Source organism: Coenobita brevimanus, chromosome 33 (assembly GCF_032717465.1).
Source record: "Coenobita brevimanus isolate Jiangsu-jjx chromosome 33, ASM3271746v2, whole genome shotgun sequence".
Taxonomy (NCBI): Eukaryota; Metazoa; Arthropoda; class Malacostraca; order Decapoda; family Coenobitidae; genus Coenobita; species Coenobita brevimanus.
The window spans coordinates 19,402,426-19,423,086 of record NC_136986.1 but is presented as its reverse complement, the minus strand read 5'-3'; the positions used below and the strand labels follow the sequence as shown (position 1 = coordinate 19,423,086).

Below are 20,661 nucleotides of genomic sequence, written 5' to 3'. Positions count from 1 at the left end.
CCTTATGAACAAATATAAGCATGTGTATGAGTAATAAAACGAAAAATTATAATGAATTAAGTAGCTTGAAAATTATATATTTTTCTTATTTCAAACCCCAATGAATAAATGTTAAAATACAAATTTGAAAGGAATAGATAACATTAAATTTAAATGAATGATTATTCTATTAACACAATACACAGGCAATGCAAAACCTTAACCTTTACTAATGTGAAGGGTGAGCCTGCTTCTTATTTATCAACTTATCCAATCGTGGTTCAATTGAGGACAATGCCACTCGCAATGGAGAATGAATATCCAAACAATTCCTGTATTTTGTCTTAATGACACTCATTGTTGAGAAGCCAGTCTCGCAGAGGTAGGTTGAAGGAAAAGGGAGAAGAGTTTTCAGGGCAATTTCACTAAGCTCAGGATATTCTGCTTTCACTTTTATCCAAAAGGAAGCAAGTGATGTTGAAGTTTCGAAAATTGTCTTCAATCCTTCGTCAGCAGCCAGCTCCAACAATTTATCCTCCATAGTGACACTTAGGTCGAAGTCATCTCTCAGTGGCATAAACGGATTTCGGATCCATCCAGTTCCTTTCTGTGGATCTTCTTCTGCTGGAAAGTAATGCTGAAAATGATCTGCCAAATTAATCAAGTGTTCTTTGATGACATTTCTTAGAGATGCAACATTAAGGTCTTCGCCTGCATCGGCGATGACTGTTGCCAGTTGGTGAAACATGTCATAACAATCTCTTGACACTCGATTCTTCCATGCTTCTAGCTTTCGTTTTTGCCCATCGATCTTGTCTGCCATCGTAAAACACGATGCCATCCTTCCTTGCATGGAGATGTTGAGATCATTAAAGATGGCAAAGATATCAGCCAAATAAGCCAGCTTGGCTAGCCAATCCACATCTCGGAACAATTGTGACCAATTTGGTTTTTTGTCCTGAAGAAACAAGACAAGTTCGTTTCGTAGCTCAAATACTCTTGACAGAACTTTTCCCCTCGATAACCAACGTACATCGGCATGCAATAGGAGCTGTTTATGATCAGCTCCCATATCATCACATAATGCTGTGAATAGTCTCGAATTTAAAGCATTTGCTTTTACATGGTTCACAATTTTTACAACCTCACTGAGCACACTGTTTAGTTCTGTTGACATTTTTTTTGTTGCAAAACTTTCTCGGTGAAGGAAGCAGTGTGTTGACTTACATTCTGGGGCAAGTGCCTTGATCTGGGTAACCACACCTGAATGCCGTCCTGTCATTGCGGCAGCACAATCAGTACATATGCCTACACAAAACTTGAAATCCAACCCACATTTGTTAACAATATAGTCGCTCACAGTCTTGAACACTTCAGAACTAGTTGTTTTTGTTGGTAGTGAAGCAGAGAAAAGAAACTCCTCTTTCAAATCGCCCTCATGTTCACAGCGCACATACACCATCAGAACTGCCTGATTAGCAACGTCTGTACATTCATCAAGCTGCAAAGAAAAGTACTTTGCTAATTTAATCCGTCCTATGAGCTGATCTTCCATATCGTGTGCCAGATCGTAAATTTGTCGAGCTATAGTGTCATTTGAAAGTGGAACCTGAGCCACTTTCCTTGCTGCTGGCTCACCCAACATTTCTGTGCAAACATCTTTAATACAGCCTATCACTAGCGTCTCACCAATTGTGTATGGCTTTAGCTTTAGCAACTCGAAGTGCTACTTTATAAGAAGCCCGCAAAGCACTAGTATTTGTGTGTGACACTTCAAAGATCTGTTTCTGACGGCCTTTTAAATCAACATGCTTTCTTTCAAAGAACTCTTTCGACTTCGAACTCATTTCTTTATGTTTTGTATTTAAATGCCTTTTGAGGTTTGACGGCTTCATTGATCGTTAGCCAACACATCTCCACAAATAACACACTGCGGTTTAGGCACTCCCCCATCATTCGTGGCTACAAAACCGAATTGAATGTATGAGGAGTCATATTTCCGAGTAAAGCCAGTACGAATTCTTTTTGCCGGCAACACTTCGGTTTCAATTACATCGCTGTCATCTGCTTCAGAATTATTTGTGTGTTCAGCAACCGGATGTTTTGGTCTGATAAACATGTCCATTGGGCCTCGCTTTGCCATCTGTAAATTTGGGATAAAAATAATGAATATAAATTCCATAACCCGGGTATATACTTAATTTATGATATTAGGATGAAAGCCGAATAAATGCAGTGGGAATGCTTTTATTGAGAAATATTTATTTAATTGTTTAATTATTTATTTGTTTTAATTAATTTTATGTGGAGAAATACAAATGATACTAAAGCAAATACATCATAAATAGTGTGAACCAGCCTTTAAAATTATTAGTACTTACTATTTCTGATCAGTGGGTTGGGACGTGGTCCCAAATGACAAACACGCAGATGCTCTCTGTTCCACTTCTTGATGGTAACTAACTGACTGCTCCACACGTGTGGATCAAGGTTGCCAGATGTGTGATATGTTTCATGGCTGCCACTCATAGTAAAAAATCGGCCAAATCTTTTAATTGGATGCATAGTTTAATGTTTCCAAAATTAACTAACTATCATACTGTATTCTCATTCCAATTATGATTATTTTTTTTGGGGGGGTCTCATGCGTATTCAGTTCACTGTTTTGCTGTTCATTATATCGCATTCGTTAGTTGGATAGCAATGACTTTTAACATGAGTGAGTAAATGAACAATGTAGCCATAATAATACAAATCTCCGTGTACCGGCGGACGATGGCTCGTGTACCGTCACCGGTACGCGTACCACACTTTGAGTAGCACAGCTATAGATGAGCGATTGATATACGCACGGTTTAAATCAAATCATGGCAACATCAGACTGTTTGTGTGTTATGCACCTACTAATGATGCACTCGATGAAAGGAAAGACACATTTTATGAAAAGTTGCAAGAAGGAGTAGGAAGGGTACCTAGACATGATGTTTTGATCTGCGTTGGAGACTTTAATGCAGTAATGGGCTGTTCAAATGAGGGATTTGAGGCATGTATGGGTAAGATGGGAGTTGGTAGTAGGATGAGTGAAAACGGAGTGAGGTTTGGAAGCTTCTGTCTAGCAAATGACTTAGTCATCGGGGGCACACTCTTTCAGCATTGCAATATACACAAGACAACTTGGGTGTCGCCGTGTGGAAAATATAAAAATCAGATTGATCACATCACTATCAGTAGGAGGCATAGAAGTTCTCTGCTAGATGTTCATGTTAAACGGGGAGCGGATATTGGTAGTGACCATCAACTCAGCATTGCAAAAATAAGGTTTAAACTTAAAAATCAGAAGAAGGAAAAATCTGGTGTTGGTAGATACGATATTGTTAAGCTTAGAAGGGAAGGAGAAGAAAAGGAGGAATTCAGATTAGAATGCAGAAATAGGTTTTTGGTGTTGGAAACGTTGGAAAAGGGGGAGAGAAGTGTAGATGAGATGTGGGAGGATGTGAACAAAGTTCTGCATGAGACTGCTGAATGTATGATTGGAAGGAGACATAGATTCAGGAGAAAGAAATGGATATCAGAGGAAACGTGGGATATGATAAAAAAGAGAGGTGAGGCTAAATTGAGGAGTGAGATGCAATGCGTTGATGAACGAGAGATTGAATTAGCAAGAGCTGTGTACTGGAGTTTGAATTCAGAAGTAAGAAGGTTAGGTAGGAGAGATAAAAGATGTGTGGATGAAAAGGTTGCAGAGACTGAAATCTTAATAAACAAAAATGATGGACAGAGTCAAAGAATAGCATATGAATCGATTAGAGAACTGAGTGGTAATGCAGGTAAACGCAAGGAAATACCAGTTAGAGACAGGGAAGGAAATTTATTGACCAAAGATGGAGATATTAAAAATAGATGGTAAGAGCATTTTGAGACAGTTCTTAACCCGCCCCGTCCCGACCACTTTTTGACCACTGGTACCCCCCAATCCCGACCATTTTTCGACCCCTTTTTTTTTTTTTTTGCTAAAACTTTCGCTTTTGGTGAGAAACATCGAAAATTCATAGAGAAATCGCTCACCTGAGGTTTAAAATACTCATTACAGGTAGGAGAGCCTCCTTACCTTACTGGGTTTTCTATCAGGCTGGCACCAAAGAAAACGAGTTCTATGGGAGGATAACTATTTCACACCACTCATAAACGGTATTTATTTATTTACTGTTACGAATTTATATGTAGTACAAGAGTATATTGGTTTTCAAGCAGTAATATAGGCATTATAAGCATTGTTTCACTCACTAATACCTGACCTTTTTTTGCCACATTACCTGATCATCATTTCTAACTGTTTCTTCCTCTAATACTATGTAAAGTTTGTCCTCCACATTGTCATTGATTGGGGAATCACTCTGGCCCTGAATTTCGTACCGTGGCATGACATGGCTATACTGGCCAGGTCACTGATAACAGGTGAATTGCTGAGACAATGGCATGCAGGGGGGGGAGGAGGTCATGCTGGGTAAGGCATTGTCTCTGCCTGGCATCTTGTTGAGGAAGGTGTCACGTGTATACGTACCAAAAATGACTCGCGAAAATTGAAAATTGTGGAAATTAGGGACCTTGCATTTTTTTTGCGTTTATGTACATCGATGGGATTGGCAGTGACAAAACGTGTGGACGTAAAAGAACGTTGACGGGACGCCGGGGGTTAATAGACCAATACCACCAGAAGAGGATATACCGTCTGCTCAGGAAGATTTAAATATAGAAACAGGAGAGTTGAGGCTTGCAGAAGTGGAGAAAGCAGTAAAACAGTTAAAGAATAAAAAGGCACCAGGGGAGGATGGTTTATTTTCGGAAATGTTTAACGTGGAGGGGGATAGATTAATAATGATCTTGACCAAGCTATTCAATAAGATATGGGTGACGGGGTTACTACCATCAGTTTGGAAGAATGGTGTAATTGTTAAAGTTCCGAAGAAGGGAGACCTAAGTGAATGTGGTAATTGGAGGGGAATCTCTTTGTCACCGATAGCTTTGAAAGTTTTCAGTAGAGTGTTGTTAAATAGGTTGGAGCCGGTGGTTGAGGGTATTCTGAGGGATGAACAGGCTGGTTTTAGAAAGGGACGTGGTTGCAATGATCAGATCTTTATAGTTAGGCATTTGATGCAGCAAGTTAATGAAATGAGAGTACCGTTAAGTCTTTGTTTTGTTGATTTTGAAAAGGCTTTTGATAGTGTTTCGAGAGAGACTATGGGGAAGATCATGAAACATTATGGAATACCAGAGGAGTTTGTGAGGGTCATTATGAACATGCATGAGGACACATTTTGTAAAGTGATGGTTGATGGTTGTCTGAGTGATTCGTTTGAAGTCAAGTCCGGAGTAATTCAAGGTGGTGTTCTATCGCCTTTACTATTTATATTGGTCATTGATTACATTATGAAACGCGTTGGAACAGAAACCGGTGCAGGTATACTTTGGGGAGAGAACAGGAAACTTTTGGATTTAGATTATGCAGATGATATAGTTTTGATTTGTGGTGGGCCAGAAGAGATGCAGAGAGTGTTGGACTGTTTGGTGAGTGAAGGTCGCAAGGTGGGTTTGGTTATTAATTGTGGAAAAACTGAAATAATCAATATGAATATGGAAAATGCGCAGGAATGTGTAATTGTAGATATGGTTGTAGAGCAAGTTGATAGGTTTAAATATTTAGGTACTTATTTAGCCAAGGATGGTTCTTTGAACTCTGAATTCGAGGAAAGGTTACAGAAGGCTAATCAGGCAATGGGAATGCTTAAAAATATTTGGAATAATAAAAATTTTTCTGTGCATACAAAACTCAAACTTTATAAGGTAATGGTTAGGAGTATCTTAATTTATGGACACAAGTCTTGGTACAGCACAGTGACTATGGAAAATAAATTCTTGGTGTTTGAAAACAAAGCACTTATTTTAGGAGTTAAGTGGTGGGAAAGGATACCAAATAGTAGAATTAGAGAAATAACGGGAGTGCAGCCGGTCGATGAATATGTTAGGTTCTCACGATGTTAGGACATGTGTATAGGAGACAGGGAATAGTACGAGGTACACCAGGGTGGGTGGCACTTGGTAGGAGAGGTAGAGGAAGGCCAAAAGAGACGTGGGTGAGGACAATGAGACGGGAAGCTGGAGATGAGTGTTGAGGAGATCTTGAGGAGTTAGCACAAGATAGGATGTGGTGGTGTGAGTTCATCGAGGCCCTATGCATCCCCGAGCATGCCACAGGAAATGATTGATATATATATATATATATATATATATATATATATATATATATATATATATATATATATTAAATATATATATATATATATATATATATATATATATATATATATATATATATATATATATATATATATATATATATATATCAGCCGTGGCTCAGTGGGTTAGAGCGCTCCGCTCTGACCGAAGGGTCGGAGGATCGAATCCACCCAAGGATCATTGGTAGACATCAAGAAGGGCATCCGGTCATAAAATGCTACACGCTCCAAACCAAAGTCCTCTACCTAGGGGCAACGCCTTAGCCCTTATCCCAAAAAAAAGGGGTACCTGGCGTAAAACTCACTATATATATATATATATATATATATATATATATCCATCATCCAATCCCACATCGCCCCAAGAGGAGTGCAGAAGCCAGAGGCTAGGCAATTGGTCCCGACATTTAGGATGAGAGTGACCAGCCTCACTCATCCCTGAGTGGCATTACATGAGGAATCAACCCCAACCATCCCTTGGATATAAACCTTCACCGGCTCAATCCGATTGGAGCGCAATAATTACCCACTAAACCACCAGGCGCCAAAATTTGGTTATATGGTTACAACCCAGCTTAGTAAATGGTTTCTTGGTGCACAGGAAACCATTTGGCTTGTCACTCAGTGTAGAGTCACCCACAGGCTGAAGGAAGTGGAAAAAATGAAGGAAAGAAAGACAGAAGAGATAGTGTAAAGTCACCCGTAGGCAGAAGGTCAAGGAAAGAATGAAGGAAAGACAGAAGAGAATGAAAGGAAAGAAGGATGGAAAGGAAAGGGCAGACACCCGAGAGCAGCACTACATCGAGTGAGTAGATGGGGAGCGCCCCCACCTACCACTTATATATATATATATATATATATATATATATATATATATATATATATATATATATATATATATATATATATATATATATATATATATATATATATTTATATATATATATATATATATATATATATATATATATATATATATATATATATATATATATATATATATATATATATATATAGATAGATAGAGAGAGAGAGAGAGAGAGAGAGAGAGAGAGAGAGAGAGAGAGAGATAGATAGATGGACATAGACAGATAGATAGATAGATAGATAGATAGATATAGACAGATATTTATATATATATATATATATATATATATATATATATATATATACACCTTAATGACCAGGGGCTTCGGCCCCAATTGTCGATAGGCAAAAAAAAAAAAAAAAAAAAAAGGGCGAGGTCTTTCACATTTTGTACATATTATGTAAGTACATTATACCATTTTGCTTAAGTTATTCCAATTAGGGCCGACAGCTGACGTATATGGAACTGTTCCTGACTCATGTGGTTCCCTTTCATATATTGATGTCCCCTATATTAGGTTGTGCCTCGACTGACAATCACTAGGTGATGAGTGCAGGTATGTAATGTAGAAAGGCATTGCATATCTGCAGTCGATGGAGTTCTCTTGGTCGAGTTTTTTTTTTTTTTTTATAATTACTGTAGGTTTAGCTGTCTGTCTTTTTAGGATTTTGTATAGGTTATCGATTTGTCTTTTAGGTTATTAGTTTTAGGGACTTCAGGTTAATTATTTATTTCTGTTAAATAATATAAGGTTAAAAAAATAAAAAATCTAAAAAATAAATACAAAGACAAATAAAAAAATTAAATACAATAAAAAAATCATTATATATATATATATATATATATATATATATATATATATATATATATATATATATATATATATATATATATATATATATATATATATATTTACCTTAATGACCAGGGGCTTCCGCTCCAATGGTCGATAGGCGAAAGAAAAAAAAAATATGGAGAGTGTTTTTGTGGGATCGGTGTTGGGAGAGAAAGTGTTTGGACTGTAGATCAGAGAGGGAGGAGAAGCAGTATTTTGTATTGTGTAAATTTCTGAACATCTTTTCACTTTGTATCAGCAACCAATCGCAAGTATTATTATTGTGTTTTTGTTTTTTGTGGCAGTCGAGTGCAGTTTAGTTAACCCTTTTGTATGATTTTTATTTCTTTTGTTAGGGAAGTTTGTTCCCAGAGTTTAGCGTAATTTATTCAGGGTATTATTAGGTGGACTGTTTTTCTCATTCTTTTGTGTTTTATCTCATTGTAAATATTGTCAATATTATAAGCTTGATTTATATTAGGTACTTTTCATTCTGTTTATTTTGCCCTTGCTTACGTCAGCTAATTTTATTTACTTTCGGACCAGTGTTGCGATGTTGGAGTTGGTGTTTTTTAATGTTTTATCAGTTAATTATTTGATCAGTTTCCTTTTCACTTTGTTTTTCTTAGTTTTCACGAAGTCAGATTTAGTTATCGCGTTTCCTACTCCCATCTCGTAACATATAAATTGGCTTTACCTCGCTAGGATAGTACCTTGATATTTTGTTTATTATTGTGTCATTGTTGGAATGTCTCATCATGGATGGTAGTATTAGTGATGTTGCTGTGGCGGCCCTACATACTGCGAGTCAGCGAGACGCAGTTGACTTCATCAACTCAGGACCAACGGAGGATAACGTTAGGAGGTTCCAGAGGCAAGAGTTAACCTAAGTTGCTCAAGCTCTTGATATTCAGAGTGAGTCAGGTAATGCCTTCCCGTTAACTACATCTGCCACCGACTGTTTGGCACAGACCCATACGAAGTCCCAGGATCGTTGTCAGACCTTGAATTACTTTTTAGATCAGTTCATTCATCCCATGATAATTTAGCTGAGGTCAATGTCACCCAGCAGAAAGAATCTATTGATGCAGGGCAGGCTTAGCACTATCATGAGTAAAGGATGTTACAGCTTCAGCTACAGCTTCAGAGGGAAAAGAAGGAGGGAGAGAATAGTACACAACAGGAGGAGAAAATACAACTGGAGCAGATGAAGCTTAGTTATGAAATGCTTATGAATTGCCCAAGTGCCCTAACCAATTTTCCCCATTCTTTTTTCGGAATTTAGAGCCATTGACCACTAAATTAGTTCCCCCATTCGATGAGTGCTTAGTCCTGGAGCTCTTTGACCGATCTGAGAAGATTGCTACAGGTAACAAGTGGCCCAGAGATGGCTGGTCATCTCTAGTTCAGACAGAAATCAAAGGTAATGCACTGAAAGCCTATGACAGTCTTAGCCACCAAGAATCACAGGATATCGAGGTATTAAAGAAAGCCATACTGCGTGAATACGAGATGAGACCTGAAGCTTACAGACAGAAATTTAGGAACTGTAGGAAGTGCCCTCATGACACTTTTGTAGATTTCAGTAGGCATATGACTGATGCATTTAATCAATGGATGCGAAGTGAGGATGTCTCAGAACCTTATGTTAAGCTTAAGGAACTTGTTTTCCTCGAGAACTTCCTTGATAGGATTGATACAGAGTTAAGAACTTATCTTGCTGATAAGAAAGTTAAGAATGCTGCTGAAGCTGCAGTTTATGTAGATGATTATTTATTGTTAAGAATTTCAATAAGGGTAAGGAAGTTCCTAGGAGCATTGCTCAGAAGTGTTACCCCTCTCAGCTCCCCAAACAACCATCTCAGAAGCCCAACTCCACGAATTACTGCGCATCCAAACCTGATACACCTCACATTTCCCCAAAACCTACACGCCACCCATTTACTTGTTCATATTAATAGAGGCCAGGTCACACTGTAGATAGATGTTGTCGAAAGTCAGGTGTTGTGAAGCCAATGAGCTTTGTTTCTCGTGGAGCTCCCGTGATTACCCCTTCAGTTGGTTCCCCAGTTGTTAGTCAGGGAAACTCTGATGTTTTACCCCCTTCTAGGGTTGATGTTGTTCCGAAAGGTGGGAAGAAGGAGGACACAGTTGTGTTGGAGCCCACTGTTTCAGGAGGTGTGGTACAGGTTGTGACGAGCAGTGTTGCCCCTCCTTCTTCATATGCCCCTACCTGTATTCTCGTTCAGTGAAGGTGAATGGTGTGCAGCATCTGGTACGCATTCTTCGTGACACTGGTTCTTCAATTTCTTTGTGGGTAAGGCCAAATAATGAAGTTCTTGATGTTGCAGGAGAGTTTGTTCTGATTAGGGGAGTAACAGGTGCAAAGGCCGTGCCGCTAGTTTCTCTTGAGGTTAAATGTCAGTTGTTTGATGGATCGGCACGATTGGGTGTTGTAGATTATATATCAGAGAGCGGTGTTTATTTAATACTTGGTAGTGACCTACTGAGAGGTGAGATCATCTCTCCAGTTTTGTCAGCGGTGCCAGTTCCCGAAGTTCCCTCGCAGGTTGATCCCAGTGATGCAGAGGTATTGCCACTTTGTGCAGTGACTAGGTCCATCTCACATGCAGAGAGGAGTCGACAGGAGGAGGTTGCTTATAGTGTGCCCTGTGTCACTGTACCAGAGGCAAAAGTTAGTCCTACGTCCGAGGACACAAAACAATCGGACAATGAAATATCTTTGGCAGATACATTTATGGGTTCATTGGAAGATATTCCACCTGGTCCGCTGGAAGAGGTGAACACTGAGAAGTTAAAGGAGCTGCAGTCTGCAGACCAAGAGATTCAGTGGTTGAAGTTGTGTTCAGTGGATGATTTTGAGGAGAAGGGCAGATGTTTCTCTGTGAAAGATGACATTCTGTGGAGATAGTGGAGACCACCACATGTGAATGTAGATGATGGGATGTGGGACAACCATCAGATCGTAGTACCTATTGTGTGCAGGCAGGAGTTAATTCAACTGGCCCATTCTACTCCATCTGCAGGTCACATGGTTGTAAGGAAGACCATGGAGAGGCTGCGTGCAGAATTACACTGTCCCTTCATGGCAGCAGATATGGTTAAGTTTGTCAAACATTATCATACCTGTCAAGTAGTGTGTAGGCCGAATCAGTCTGTCACTAAGGCCCCTCTTGTTCCCATTCCTTCCATTGATCCCGCTTTTTCCAGGTTAATTATTGATATGGTGGGACCCTTGCCCTGAACTTCTAGCAGTAACTCATATCTGGTCACTATCATTCACCCCTCCACAAGGTAACCTGAGGCAATACCTCTACGTTCCATCAAAGCTAAGGCAGTGGTTAAAGTTTTGCTAGATTATCTTTACAAAGTTTGGTTTGCCCCGGGAGGTTCAGTCAGATAGAGGGTCTAATTTCCTTTTCAACGTCTTCCAGCAGTCATTACCTCAACTTGGCATCACACACATTAAGAGCAGTGCCTACCACCTGAAGACATAAGGTGGAGTGTTACCACCAGACTCTCAAGAATATGCTCTGGAAGCACTGTCTGGAGCACTCTAAGGACTGGGACCGTGGTGTGCCGTTCCTCCTGTTTGCTAGGAGGGAAGTACCCCAGGAGAGTTTGGGTTTCTCTCTTAACGAGCTCGTGTTTGCCTATCGAGTTTGGGGCCCCCTAAGCTTGGTTAAGAGACTTGGAACAGTAACCTCGCTGAGAACAAGAGCTTACTTCATTATGTGCAGGGCATCAAGACCTGTATGAGTGAGACTCTAGAGCTGGCCCGGGGAAATCTCAAGCAGGCACAGGAAAACATGAATGTGTGGTACGATCAAAAGGCCAGGCTGAGGGATTTTAAGGTCGGTGACGAGGTTTTGGTGTTGTTGCCACTGCAGGTCAGCCACTGGGTGCTAAGTTTAGTGGTCCTTACCCTGTAGTGCGGTGTATTGGAGACACTGACTACCTGATGGAGACCTTCAACAGAAGGAAGAAGCACCAACTGTGCCATGTGAACATGTTGAAGCCGTACCACCGTGCACCAGATTCTCCGGCTCCCGTACACCTTGTCTCCGCTGCTGCTGCTGCTGCTGAGGAGGGTGTTGATAGCAGCTTGTTTGAGGTGGACTGTGAGTTTCCAGATTGTAGCTGGGTGAGGAGTGATGAGGCGGAGTCCACTATCAACTCCAACTTAGCACATCTGCCTCGGGATCAAGCATCTCGGTTGGTTGCCCTCTTTTCAACTTACAAGGAAGTATTCAGCGGTATCCCTGAGAAGACTGATTGGATTCAGCATGATGTGGATGTGGGTGACACCGTTCCTGTGAAGTTGCCTCCTTATTGAGTCAGTCCTAAGCAAGTTGGCGTGCTGTGTCAGGAGCTCAAGTATATGTTGGACCTCTGGTTTATCTCCCACTGTGTTAGTCCCCGGAGTTCCCCTGTGACGTTGCAGCCTAAACCAGACAGCACCGCAAGATATTGCATAGACTACAGATGGATGAACGTGCAAACCAAGACTGATACGTACTCATTGCCCCGGCTTGAGGACTCCATCAATTGCATCGGCTCGTGTAGTTATATCAGCAAGTTAGATCTCAAGAAAGGCTTCTGACAAGTGCCTTTGACTGAATGGGCTAAGAAAGTCTTGTGTTTTATGGGAGACGGACAGACATATCAGTGTAATGCGATGTCGTATCATATGAAAATCGTCCCGGCAACATTCCAGCAATTAATGAATGTGGTTGCTAGTGGTATGGAACATTGTGTGGTATACTTGGATGATGTAGTAGTCTTTACCGATTATTGGGAAAGCCACTTAAGAGAACTAGGTGTTTTTCTGTCCAGGCTATTTGAGGCTTGCCTTAGAGTAAATTTAAAGAAGTGCGATTTTGTTTCTGTCCAAGTTCAATACCTTGGTTATGTTATTGGTCATGGTTGTGTACGCCCCCCTGACTCTAAGGTGGAGGCAATAAAGAGTTTTAAGGCACCACAAAACAGGCACGAGCTTTGGAGATTCCTCGGCAGTATTGGTTACTACCGTTGTTTTTTGAAGAACTTTGGAACAGTAGTGGCTGCTCACTGAATTGCTTAAGAAAGATAGACAATACGTCTGGACTGATGGGTGTCAGAACAGTTATGATGCAGCCAAAGAGATCTTATGTAATTATTCAGTTATGGCTGCACCAAACTTTAATAAGACATTTAAACTTGCTGTAGGTGCTAGTAATGTGGGTGCAGGAGCTGTGTTAATGCAGGACGAGGATCATGGCGTAAAGCATCCTGTTTGTTATTTCAGTAAGAACTTTTCTGTTTCTCAACGTAATTATTCTGTTATCGAAAAGGAACTAATAGCCCTGATCCTCGCCCTGCAGCACTTTTATGTGTATGCCCCTGCATTTGGACCTATTGTCATTGTTTATACTGATCATCACCCACTCAAATTTCTGAATAATTTGAAGATGGAGAATCAGTAATTAATGCGTTGGAGTTTGTTCCTTCAGCAGTTTCATTTGGATATTAGACATATTAAGCGTGTTGACAATGTCATCCTTGATTGTTTGTCAGGTACTTAAGAACGAATTTTCCTAAGGGAAAATTCTTTCTTAGGTGTGGGCATGTTAAGTGTGTAAGAATATATATATATATATATATATATATATATATATATATATATATATATATATATATATATATATATATATATATATATATATATAAATATATATATTTTTGTGTATATTGTGTATGTGTATGTTTCTATAGTGTATGTGTGTCGCTGGGCGTCTGTGTATGTGCGTCAATGCTGTGTATGCCAGTATCTATGCACATTCACTCGCTCATGTTATTGTCTGTTTAGTGCGGTCATGTTTATAAAGTCTTAGTTAATTCTGTTTGCTCTCTCGACGTGGGTGTGACTAAAATTGTCTTTAATATCATGACTTACTCTGGAGCTTAAACTGACGAAATAAAGATTTGTGTTCACCAGCGATATTTATAACGTTTGGTGTATGGGGAAGAGATTAATTTGCCTAGCTCTTTTCTGTGTATTTCTTGTCTGGCCTCCAGCTGCGTGTTGACGCATGCATCCAGAGTTTTTGTGGGACTGGCGTCGGGAGAGGGAGTGTTTGCATTGGAGATCAAAGAGAGAGGAGAAGCAATATTTTGTGTACTGTATATATTTCTGAACATCTTCTCACTTCGTTTCAGCATCCAATCGCAAGTATTATTATTACTGTATTTTTATTATTTGTGGCAATTCAGAACAGTTTACTCATCTCTTTTGTATGATTTTTATTTCCTTTGTCTGGCAAATTTTTTCCCAGACTTTAGTGTTATTTATTCAGGGTATTATCAGGTGGATTTTTTTTCTCATTCTTTAGTGTTTCATTGTCTCACTATAAATATTGTTAATATTATTAGTTTGTATTATATTAGGTATTTTTCATTGTGTTTATTTTGCCCTTGCTTACGTCAGCTAATTTTATTTACTTTCGGACCTGTGTTGCGAGATTGGAGTTGGTGTTTTTTAGTAATTCATCAGTTAATTATTTGATCAGTGTCCTTTTCACTTTGTTTTTCTCAGTTTTTACGCAGTCAGATTGAGGTATCGTGTTTCCTACTCCCATCTCGCAGCAATACATATATATATATATATATATATATATATATATTCACAAAGGGGTAAGCGTTGTTTTGATATGAAGATAAACTCCAGCGTGATCAGGAACATCTTTAATTAACAGGTAATGATTTGACAACTCATTTGTCATTTTCAAACCTAGGTATCATAATCATGTTTTGTTTGTATTTTTATCATAGACATGATATTTACTTTGGTTTTACTGTATTTTCCCTAGGTTTGAAAATGACAAATGAGTTGTTGAAATGTCACCAATTTATTAAAGATGTTCCTGATTACATTGGTGTTTATCTACCTGTCTAACTATCTATCTGTCTATCTATCTACTTATATGTGTTTGTTTGTATATATATATATATATATATATATATATATATATATATATATATACCTAGGCTGCTTCCCCAAGGAAAGGGAGGTAGCCGAGACAGGACGACACACTCCCCATTTCCTCATCCATTCAAACAGTCATTCGCATCTTAGCCCCAAAGGGGAGAAGGGACAGATCCTCACCGCACCACATCATACAAGGGTAAACTGTGCAGTGCAATCAGTGACATCTGCAGCAGGGCCCGACAGCAGAGCTGGTTTACTCCTGCCACATCATAATAGACCAATCCCCTTAGTCGCACCTGACCTGACAGCTGATCAGACCAAATGCGGGAGAATATCCCCTCAGGGCTGCGTCATCATTTATTCATTCACAATTTCTCTCCATTTATTTCTGTCGCACACAGCCACTCTTCCTTGCTCAACAGACATCCCTCTCGCATCCAGCGCTCCCTTCACACTGTCCATCCATCCTATTCGTGGTCTCCCTCTCAGCCTTACACCTCTCACATCAGATCTAGTTATCTTTTTCACCAATCGCTCATTATCCGTTCTCTCCATATGCCTAAACCATCGCAACATCCTCTGCTCAACTCTACCAGTCATCTCCCGAACAACTCCAGTTCTTCTTCGCACTTCATCATTTCGCACTCGATCCACACATACTCCTCAGACACTTCATCTCTATTACATTCAAACTTTTCCTCTCTGCTACACCCATATTCCATGTTTCAGCCCAATATAACGCAGTCGGTACCACAACACCCTCATACAGCCTTCCCTTTACATCCATTCTAAGCGAACGACATCTAAACACTTTTTTCATTCCTCGCAGCACCTTTCCTACTTCATTCATTCTAAACTTCACTTCTGCATCTATTCTTCCATCCATAGCAACATGCGACCCTAAATATTTAAAACACTCCACCTCCTCAAGCAACTCACCATTCAAAACTATATTCATCCCCCTACCATCTACCAACCTCGTACACTTCATCGTTTTACTGTTATTCTCATTTACTTTCAATTTCCTCCTTTCACACACCCTTCCAAATTCCTCTACCAACTGTCTCAATCTCTCCTCTGAATCAGCCACCAGTGCAGTATCATCTGCAAACAGCAGCTGCTTAAGATTCCAGTCTCCACCATCGACATTCACCAGACTCAGACCTCCACCTAAAACTCTTGCATTCACCTCTCTTACAACACCATCCATATAAATATTAAACAACCAAGGCGACATCACACATTCCTGTCGCAGCCCCACTCTCACGGGAAACCAATCACTCACAGCATTTCCCACTCTTACACACGCTCTACTATTTACATAAAAATTTTCACCCCTTTTAGTAACCTACCATCAAGTCCATACAATCTTAAAACAGTCCACAAAGCCTCCCTATCAATTTTGTCAAACGCTTTCTCTAAATCCATGAATGCCCAAAACACATCCTTGCCTTTCGCTAAATACTTTTCACACACTTGTCTCACAGCAAACACCTGATCCACGCATCCCCTCCCTCTCCTAAAGCCACACTGCTCATCACCAATTAGTCCCTCTGTACCCTCTCTAACTCTCATAATTAACACTCTGCCAAACACCTTACCTACAACACTCAACAGACTTATACCCCTAAAGCTAGTACACTCATACTTATCACCCTTGCCTTTATACAACGGGACCAAATAAGCACTTGCCCAGTCAATTGGCACCATACCTTTCACAAAGCACACATTCAATAATCTTACTAACCAGTCAACAATAGTCACTCCACCACCCTTCAGGCATTCCACAGCACACCCATCCATACCTGGAGGTTTCCCTGTTTTCATCTCCTTTACTGCCTTCTCCACTTCCTCCTTCGTGTTCAAAGAATCATTCAACTCTCCCAACACATTTATTCCTTGCACCCTTCCATCTGCCACAATCTCAGCCACTCTTTCCTCCTCTACATTTAACAGTCTTTCAAAATACTCTGCCCATCTCTTCCTTACTGCATCAATCTCAATTAACATCCTTCCATCTTCTGCTTTTATTCGCTCTTCCTTCCCCGACTCTCCCTTTCGCACCCTTTTCACCTCCTTCCCAAATATTTTCTTCTGTTGAAAATTCTCAGTCAGCCGCCTACCCCAACTCTCATCTGCTGCCACTTTAGCATCACACACAGCTCTTCTCGCCCTATTCCTCTTTTCCTTATACCTCTCATATGACACCTCATCCTTCCTCTGCAGCCACACTTCATATGCACGTCTCTTCTCTGCCACAGCCATACTTACTTCCTTGCACCACCATTCACATCCTTTTCTTACACCACCACCCACACGTCTCACACCACGCACCTCTTCTGCATGCCCCACCACAGCACTCTTAAACAACTGCCATTCCTCCTCCACGCTGCCATTTTCTTGATCTTTCACTGCGTTCCACTCATCTTTCAATTTCTCCTGATACTCTATCATTATCTCTCTTTTATCCAACTCACTTTCAAAACCTCCCTCCCACACGTAACCCTCCTAGCTCTCACCCATCTCATACCTACTCTTAACTTTCCCTCCAGCAGGTAGTGGTCAGACATACCTCCACCCTCCCCTCTCAGAACTCTCACATCCAACAATCTTCCTATTACATTCCTAGACACAACCACATAGTCCATCAAAGCTCTATCAACAACCCTTCCACTCTCCTGTCTCACCCATGTATACTTATAAATATCTTTCTTCTCAAACAGCGTATTTCCAATCACCATCTCTCGCTCAACACACATCCCTATCATTCGTTCCCCATTTTCATTTCTTCCAGGCACACCATGCATACCAACTACGCCTTCAACTGCTACATTTCCCACTCTAGCATTCAGATCTCCTATCATTACCACATTCACATTCGCTCCAAAACTCTGCAGACACTCATCAACATCATTCCAGAAAGACTCCCTCTCTTCTTCATCCCTTTCACTACCAGGCCCATATGCACTCACAAACACCCACAACTCCCGTTTAAATTTCGTTTTCACCCACATCAGTCTCGATGACACCTCCTTCCATTCAATCACACATTGCTGTACTTCCGGACTCACTAACAAGGCCACACCTTCTCTTGCCCTTCCTCTATCAACACCAGACAATCTTCCAGTCACACTTCCAAACATAGATTCACCCTTCCCTTTCATCTTCGTTTCACTCAAAGCTAACACACCCAACTTTCTTCTTACAAACATTCTCCCAATCTCCTCCCTTTTAGCCTCAATCGTACCACATCCACGCACATTCATAGACCCAATCTTCAGGGTACGGGGATAACTCAATCCCCCAACCATTTCTCTGGCCTGCCTCTTTTTAGGAACTAAAAAACAGAGGAGGGGGTCCCTAGTCCCGTCACCCCGCCCCTTTTAGTCGCCTTTTACGACACGCAGGGAATACGGTGGCAGTATTCTTCCTAACACAACCTGGCCGCAGAGTAGTAGTACCACCCCATAGTGCGGCCAGATTGTGTTCCCCCCGCCACAGGGGAGGGGGACATATATGTATGTATGTTGGTATGTAGGTATGTATATTTATTAATACAGAGAGAGAGAGAGAGAGAGAGAGTCATTATTTCATTACAGGTTCTAAAGATCGTCTGTGGGAATCGGTACCGATGGTTGGATCAGTGTTGGAAACTTGGTTACAAGGCAGTTGTTTTCCAATGCTACTCACGGACAGCTTAGCAGCAAATAGCACCATAATAAAGGTATTTGGAAAGAATACGTTAATGGAAGTTAAATAAGGCTCTATAACTGGACGAGTTCATTACTGTGGTATCTCAGTTTATTACCACAGCTTTGGTCTCACAGATAGATTTGATTTTCAACGCTGAAAGTTACCTTTAGCATAATACGCAGAAAACATTTTATTCTTTTATCGAAGACATTATTGTACTGTAATAAATACCTTGATAATTAGGAAGGAAAGAGAGTTAGACTGACTGATAAAGAAGAAAGTAAGGGAGTGGAAAATAAAAATGACAGACTGCAAGTGGTGAAGGGAAAAAAATGAACAGATTGACAGAACACTTTAAGGAATTCTTTAACACAGGGAATGAAACTAATGCAAGTATAAGTGGCTGGGAAGTTGCTGGGACGAGGAGGGAGGTAAGGAACGAAGTGATCAGTAGGATGGAAGTGATGGAAGCAACGAAGAAAGTCAAAATGAGGAAACCCCAGGAATTGATGGAGTGTGTGGTGAAATTTTGAAGCGTGGGGGAGAGATAATAGTGAAGTGCATATGGAAGGTGGGCAGACTGGCGTTGGCGGAAGGTAGAGTCCAGGAGGATGGGAAGTCAGGTGCAATTATTCCCCTGTATTAAGGAAAATGGGAAAAAGAAGTGTGTGGTAATCATAGTGGCATTTGTCTTCTAGGTGGAATACGAAAATTATATGGTAGCATATTTACTGACTAAGTTAGGGAAATAACAAAGGAATAAGTTAGAGAAGAACAGGAAGGAAGAGATGATGTTGTGTAGATCAGATATTCGTCCTAAGATCTTCATTGGTAAAGTTTCTACAAAGGGAAAGAAGTTGTATATGACCTTCATGGTTCTGAAGAAGGCATATGACTGAATGGATAGACTAGGAATGTGGAAAATATTAAGAATATATGGAGTAAGTGGGAAGCTGTTGAATGCCGTGAAGAGTATGTATGAAGGCGCTAAGGTTGCAGTGCGTGTGAATGGTATGCTGACACATTTTTCTGTTGGAATGTTGGATTGAAACAAAGATTTATCATGTATCCATGGTAGTTCAATCTGTATATGGATGGAGTTATAAAAGAGATACAAGGTAGGGCAGTGGATGTTGGAGAGGTCCTAATAAGAACATAAGAAGAGAGGATAACTGCAGTAGGCCGATTGGCCCATGCTAGGCAGCTCCTGGAAGAGTAACTGAACTACTAGAATGAGATAAGGATAGCAAAGAAGAAGGCTCTCCCCCGCCCTCCAAACCCTCCAGTCGAAGCCGGCAGGAAAAAGTCAGAAAGAACACCACGGAGTATAGAACAACTGGCGTGGACATTTAATATGAGAGTGTAAAAGGAGAATAGAGACTATCATAGTGTAACCTGAAAAGGAAAAATTATGAATTAGTATTGGTTATAAATAAAAATATTTATACCCACCCCTTATTTGTCATATACTTATCTAGCCTATGCTTGAAACTCTCAATGGAAGAGGCAGCAACTACTTTACTAGGTAGCTTGTTCCATTCGTCTACTACTCTATTACCAAACCAGTTTCTACCTATTTCCTTATTAAAACGGAATTTTTCTAGTTTGAAACCATTACTTCTAGTTCTATCCTGAATGCTCGCTTTAAGTACCTTGCTAAAATCTCCCTTATTTATACTCTTCATCCACTTAAACTACCTCAATTAAGTCTCCCTTTACTCTACGCCTCTCTAACGAGTGCAGACTGAGTCTTTTCAATCTGTTTTCATATGACAGGTTCTGAAGATCATGTATCATTTTTGTCATTCTTCTCTGTACATTCTCTAACAAGTTAATATCCATTCTATAGTAAGGACACCAGAACTGTACTGCATAGTCTAAGTGTGGCCTTACTAATGCTAGATAAAGTTGCAGTATTACTTTTGATGACTTGTTGCTCACGCTTCTCGAAATAAATCCTAGGACCCTATTTGCTTTATTTCTCACATTAATACACTGTTGCCTT

The 20,661-nt window shown here is 40.2% G+C and overlaps 1 protein-coding gene across 1 annotated transcript; it reads right to left on the bottom strand.

The window, feature by feature from the left end:
* Positions 1–208: 208 nt before the first annotated feature.
* On the bottom strand, positions 209–1,624 carry LOC145395814 (SCAN domain-containing protein 3-like). Its single transcript, XM_080269346.1, has one exon. The coding sequence runs from the start codon at positions 1,622–1,624 to the stop codon at positions 209–211; it is 1,416 nt and encodes a 471-aa protein (XP_080125472.1).
* Positions 1,625–20,661: the final 19,037 nt, after the last annotated feature.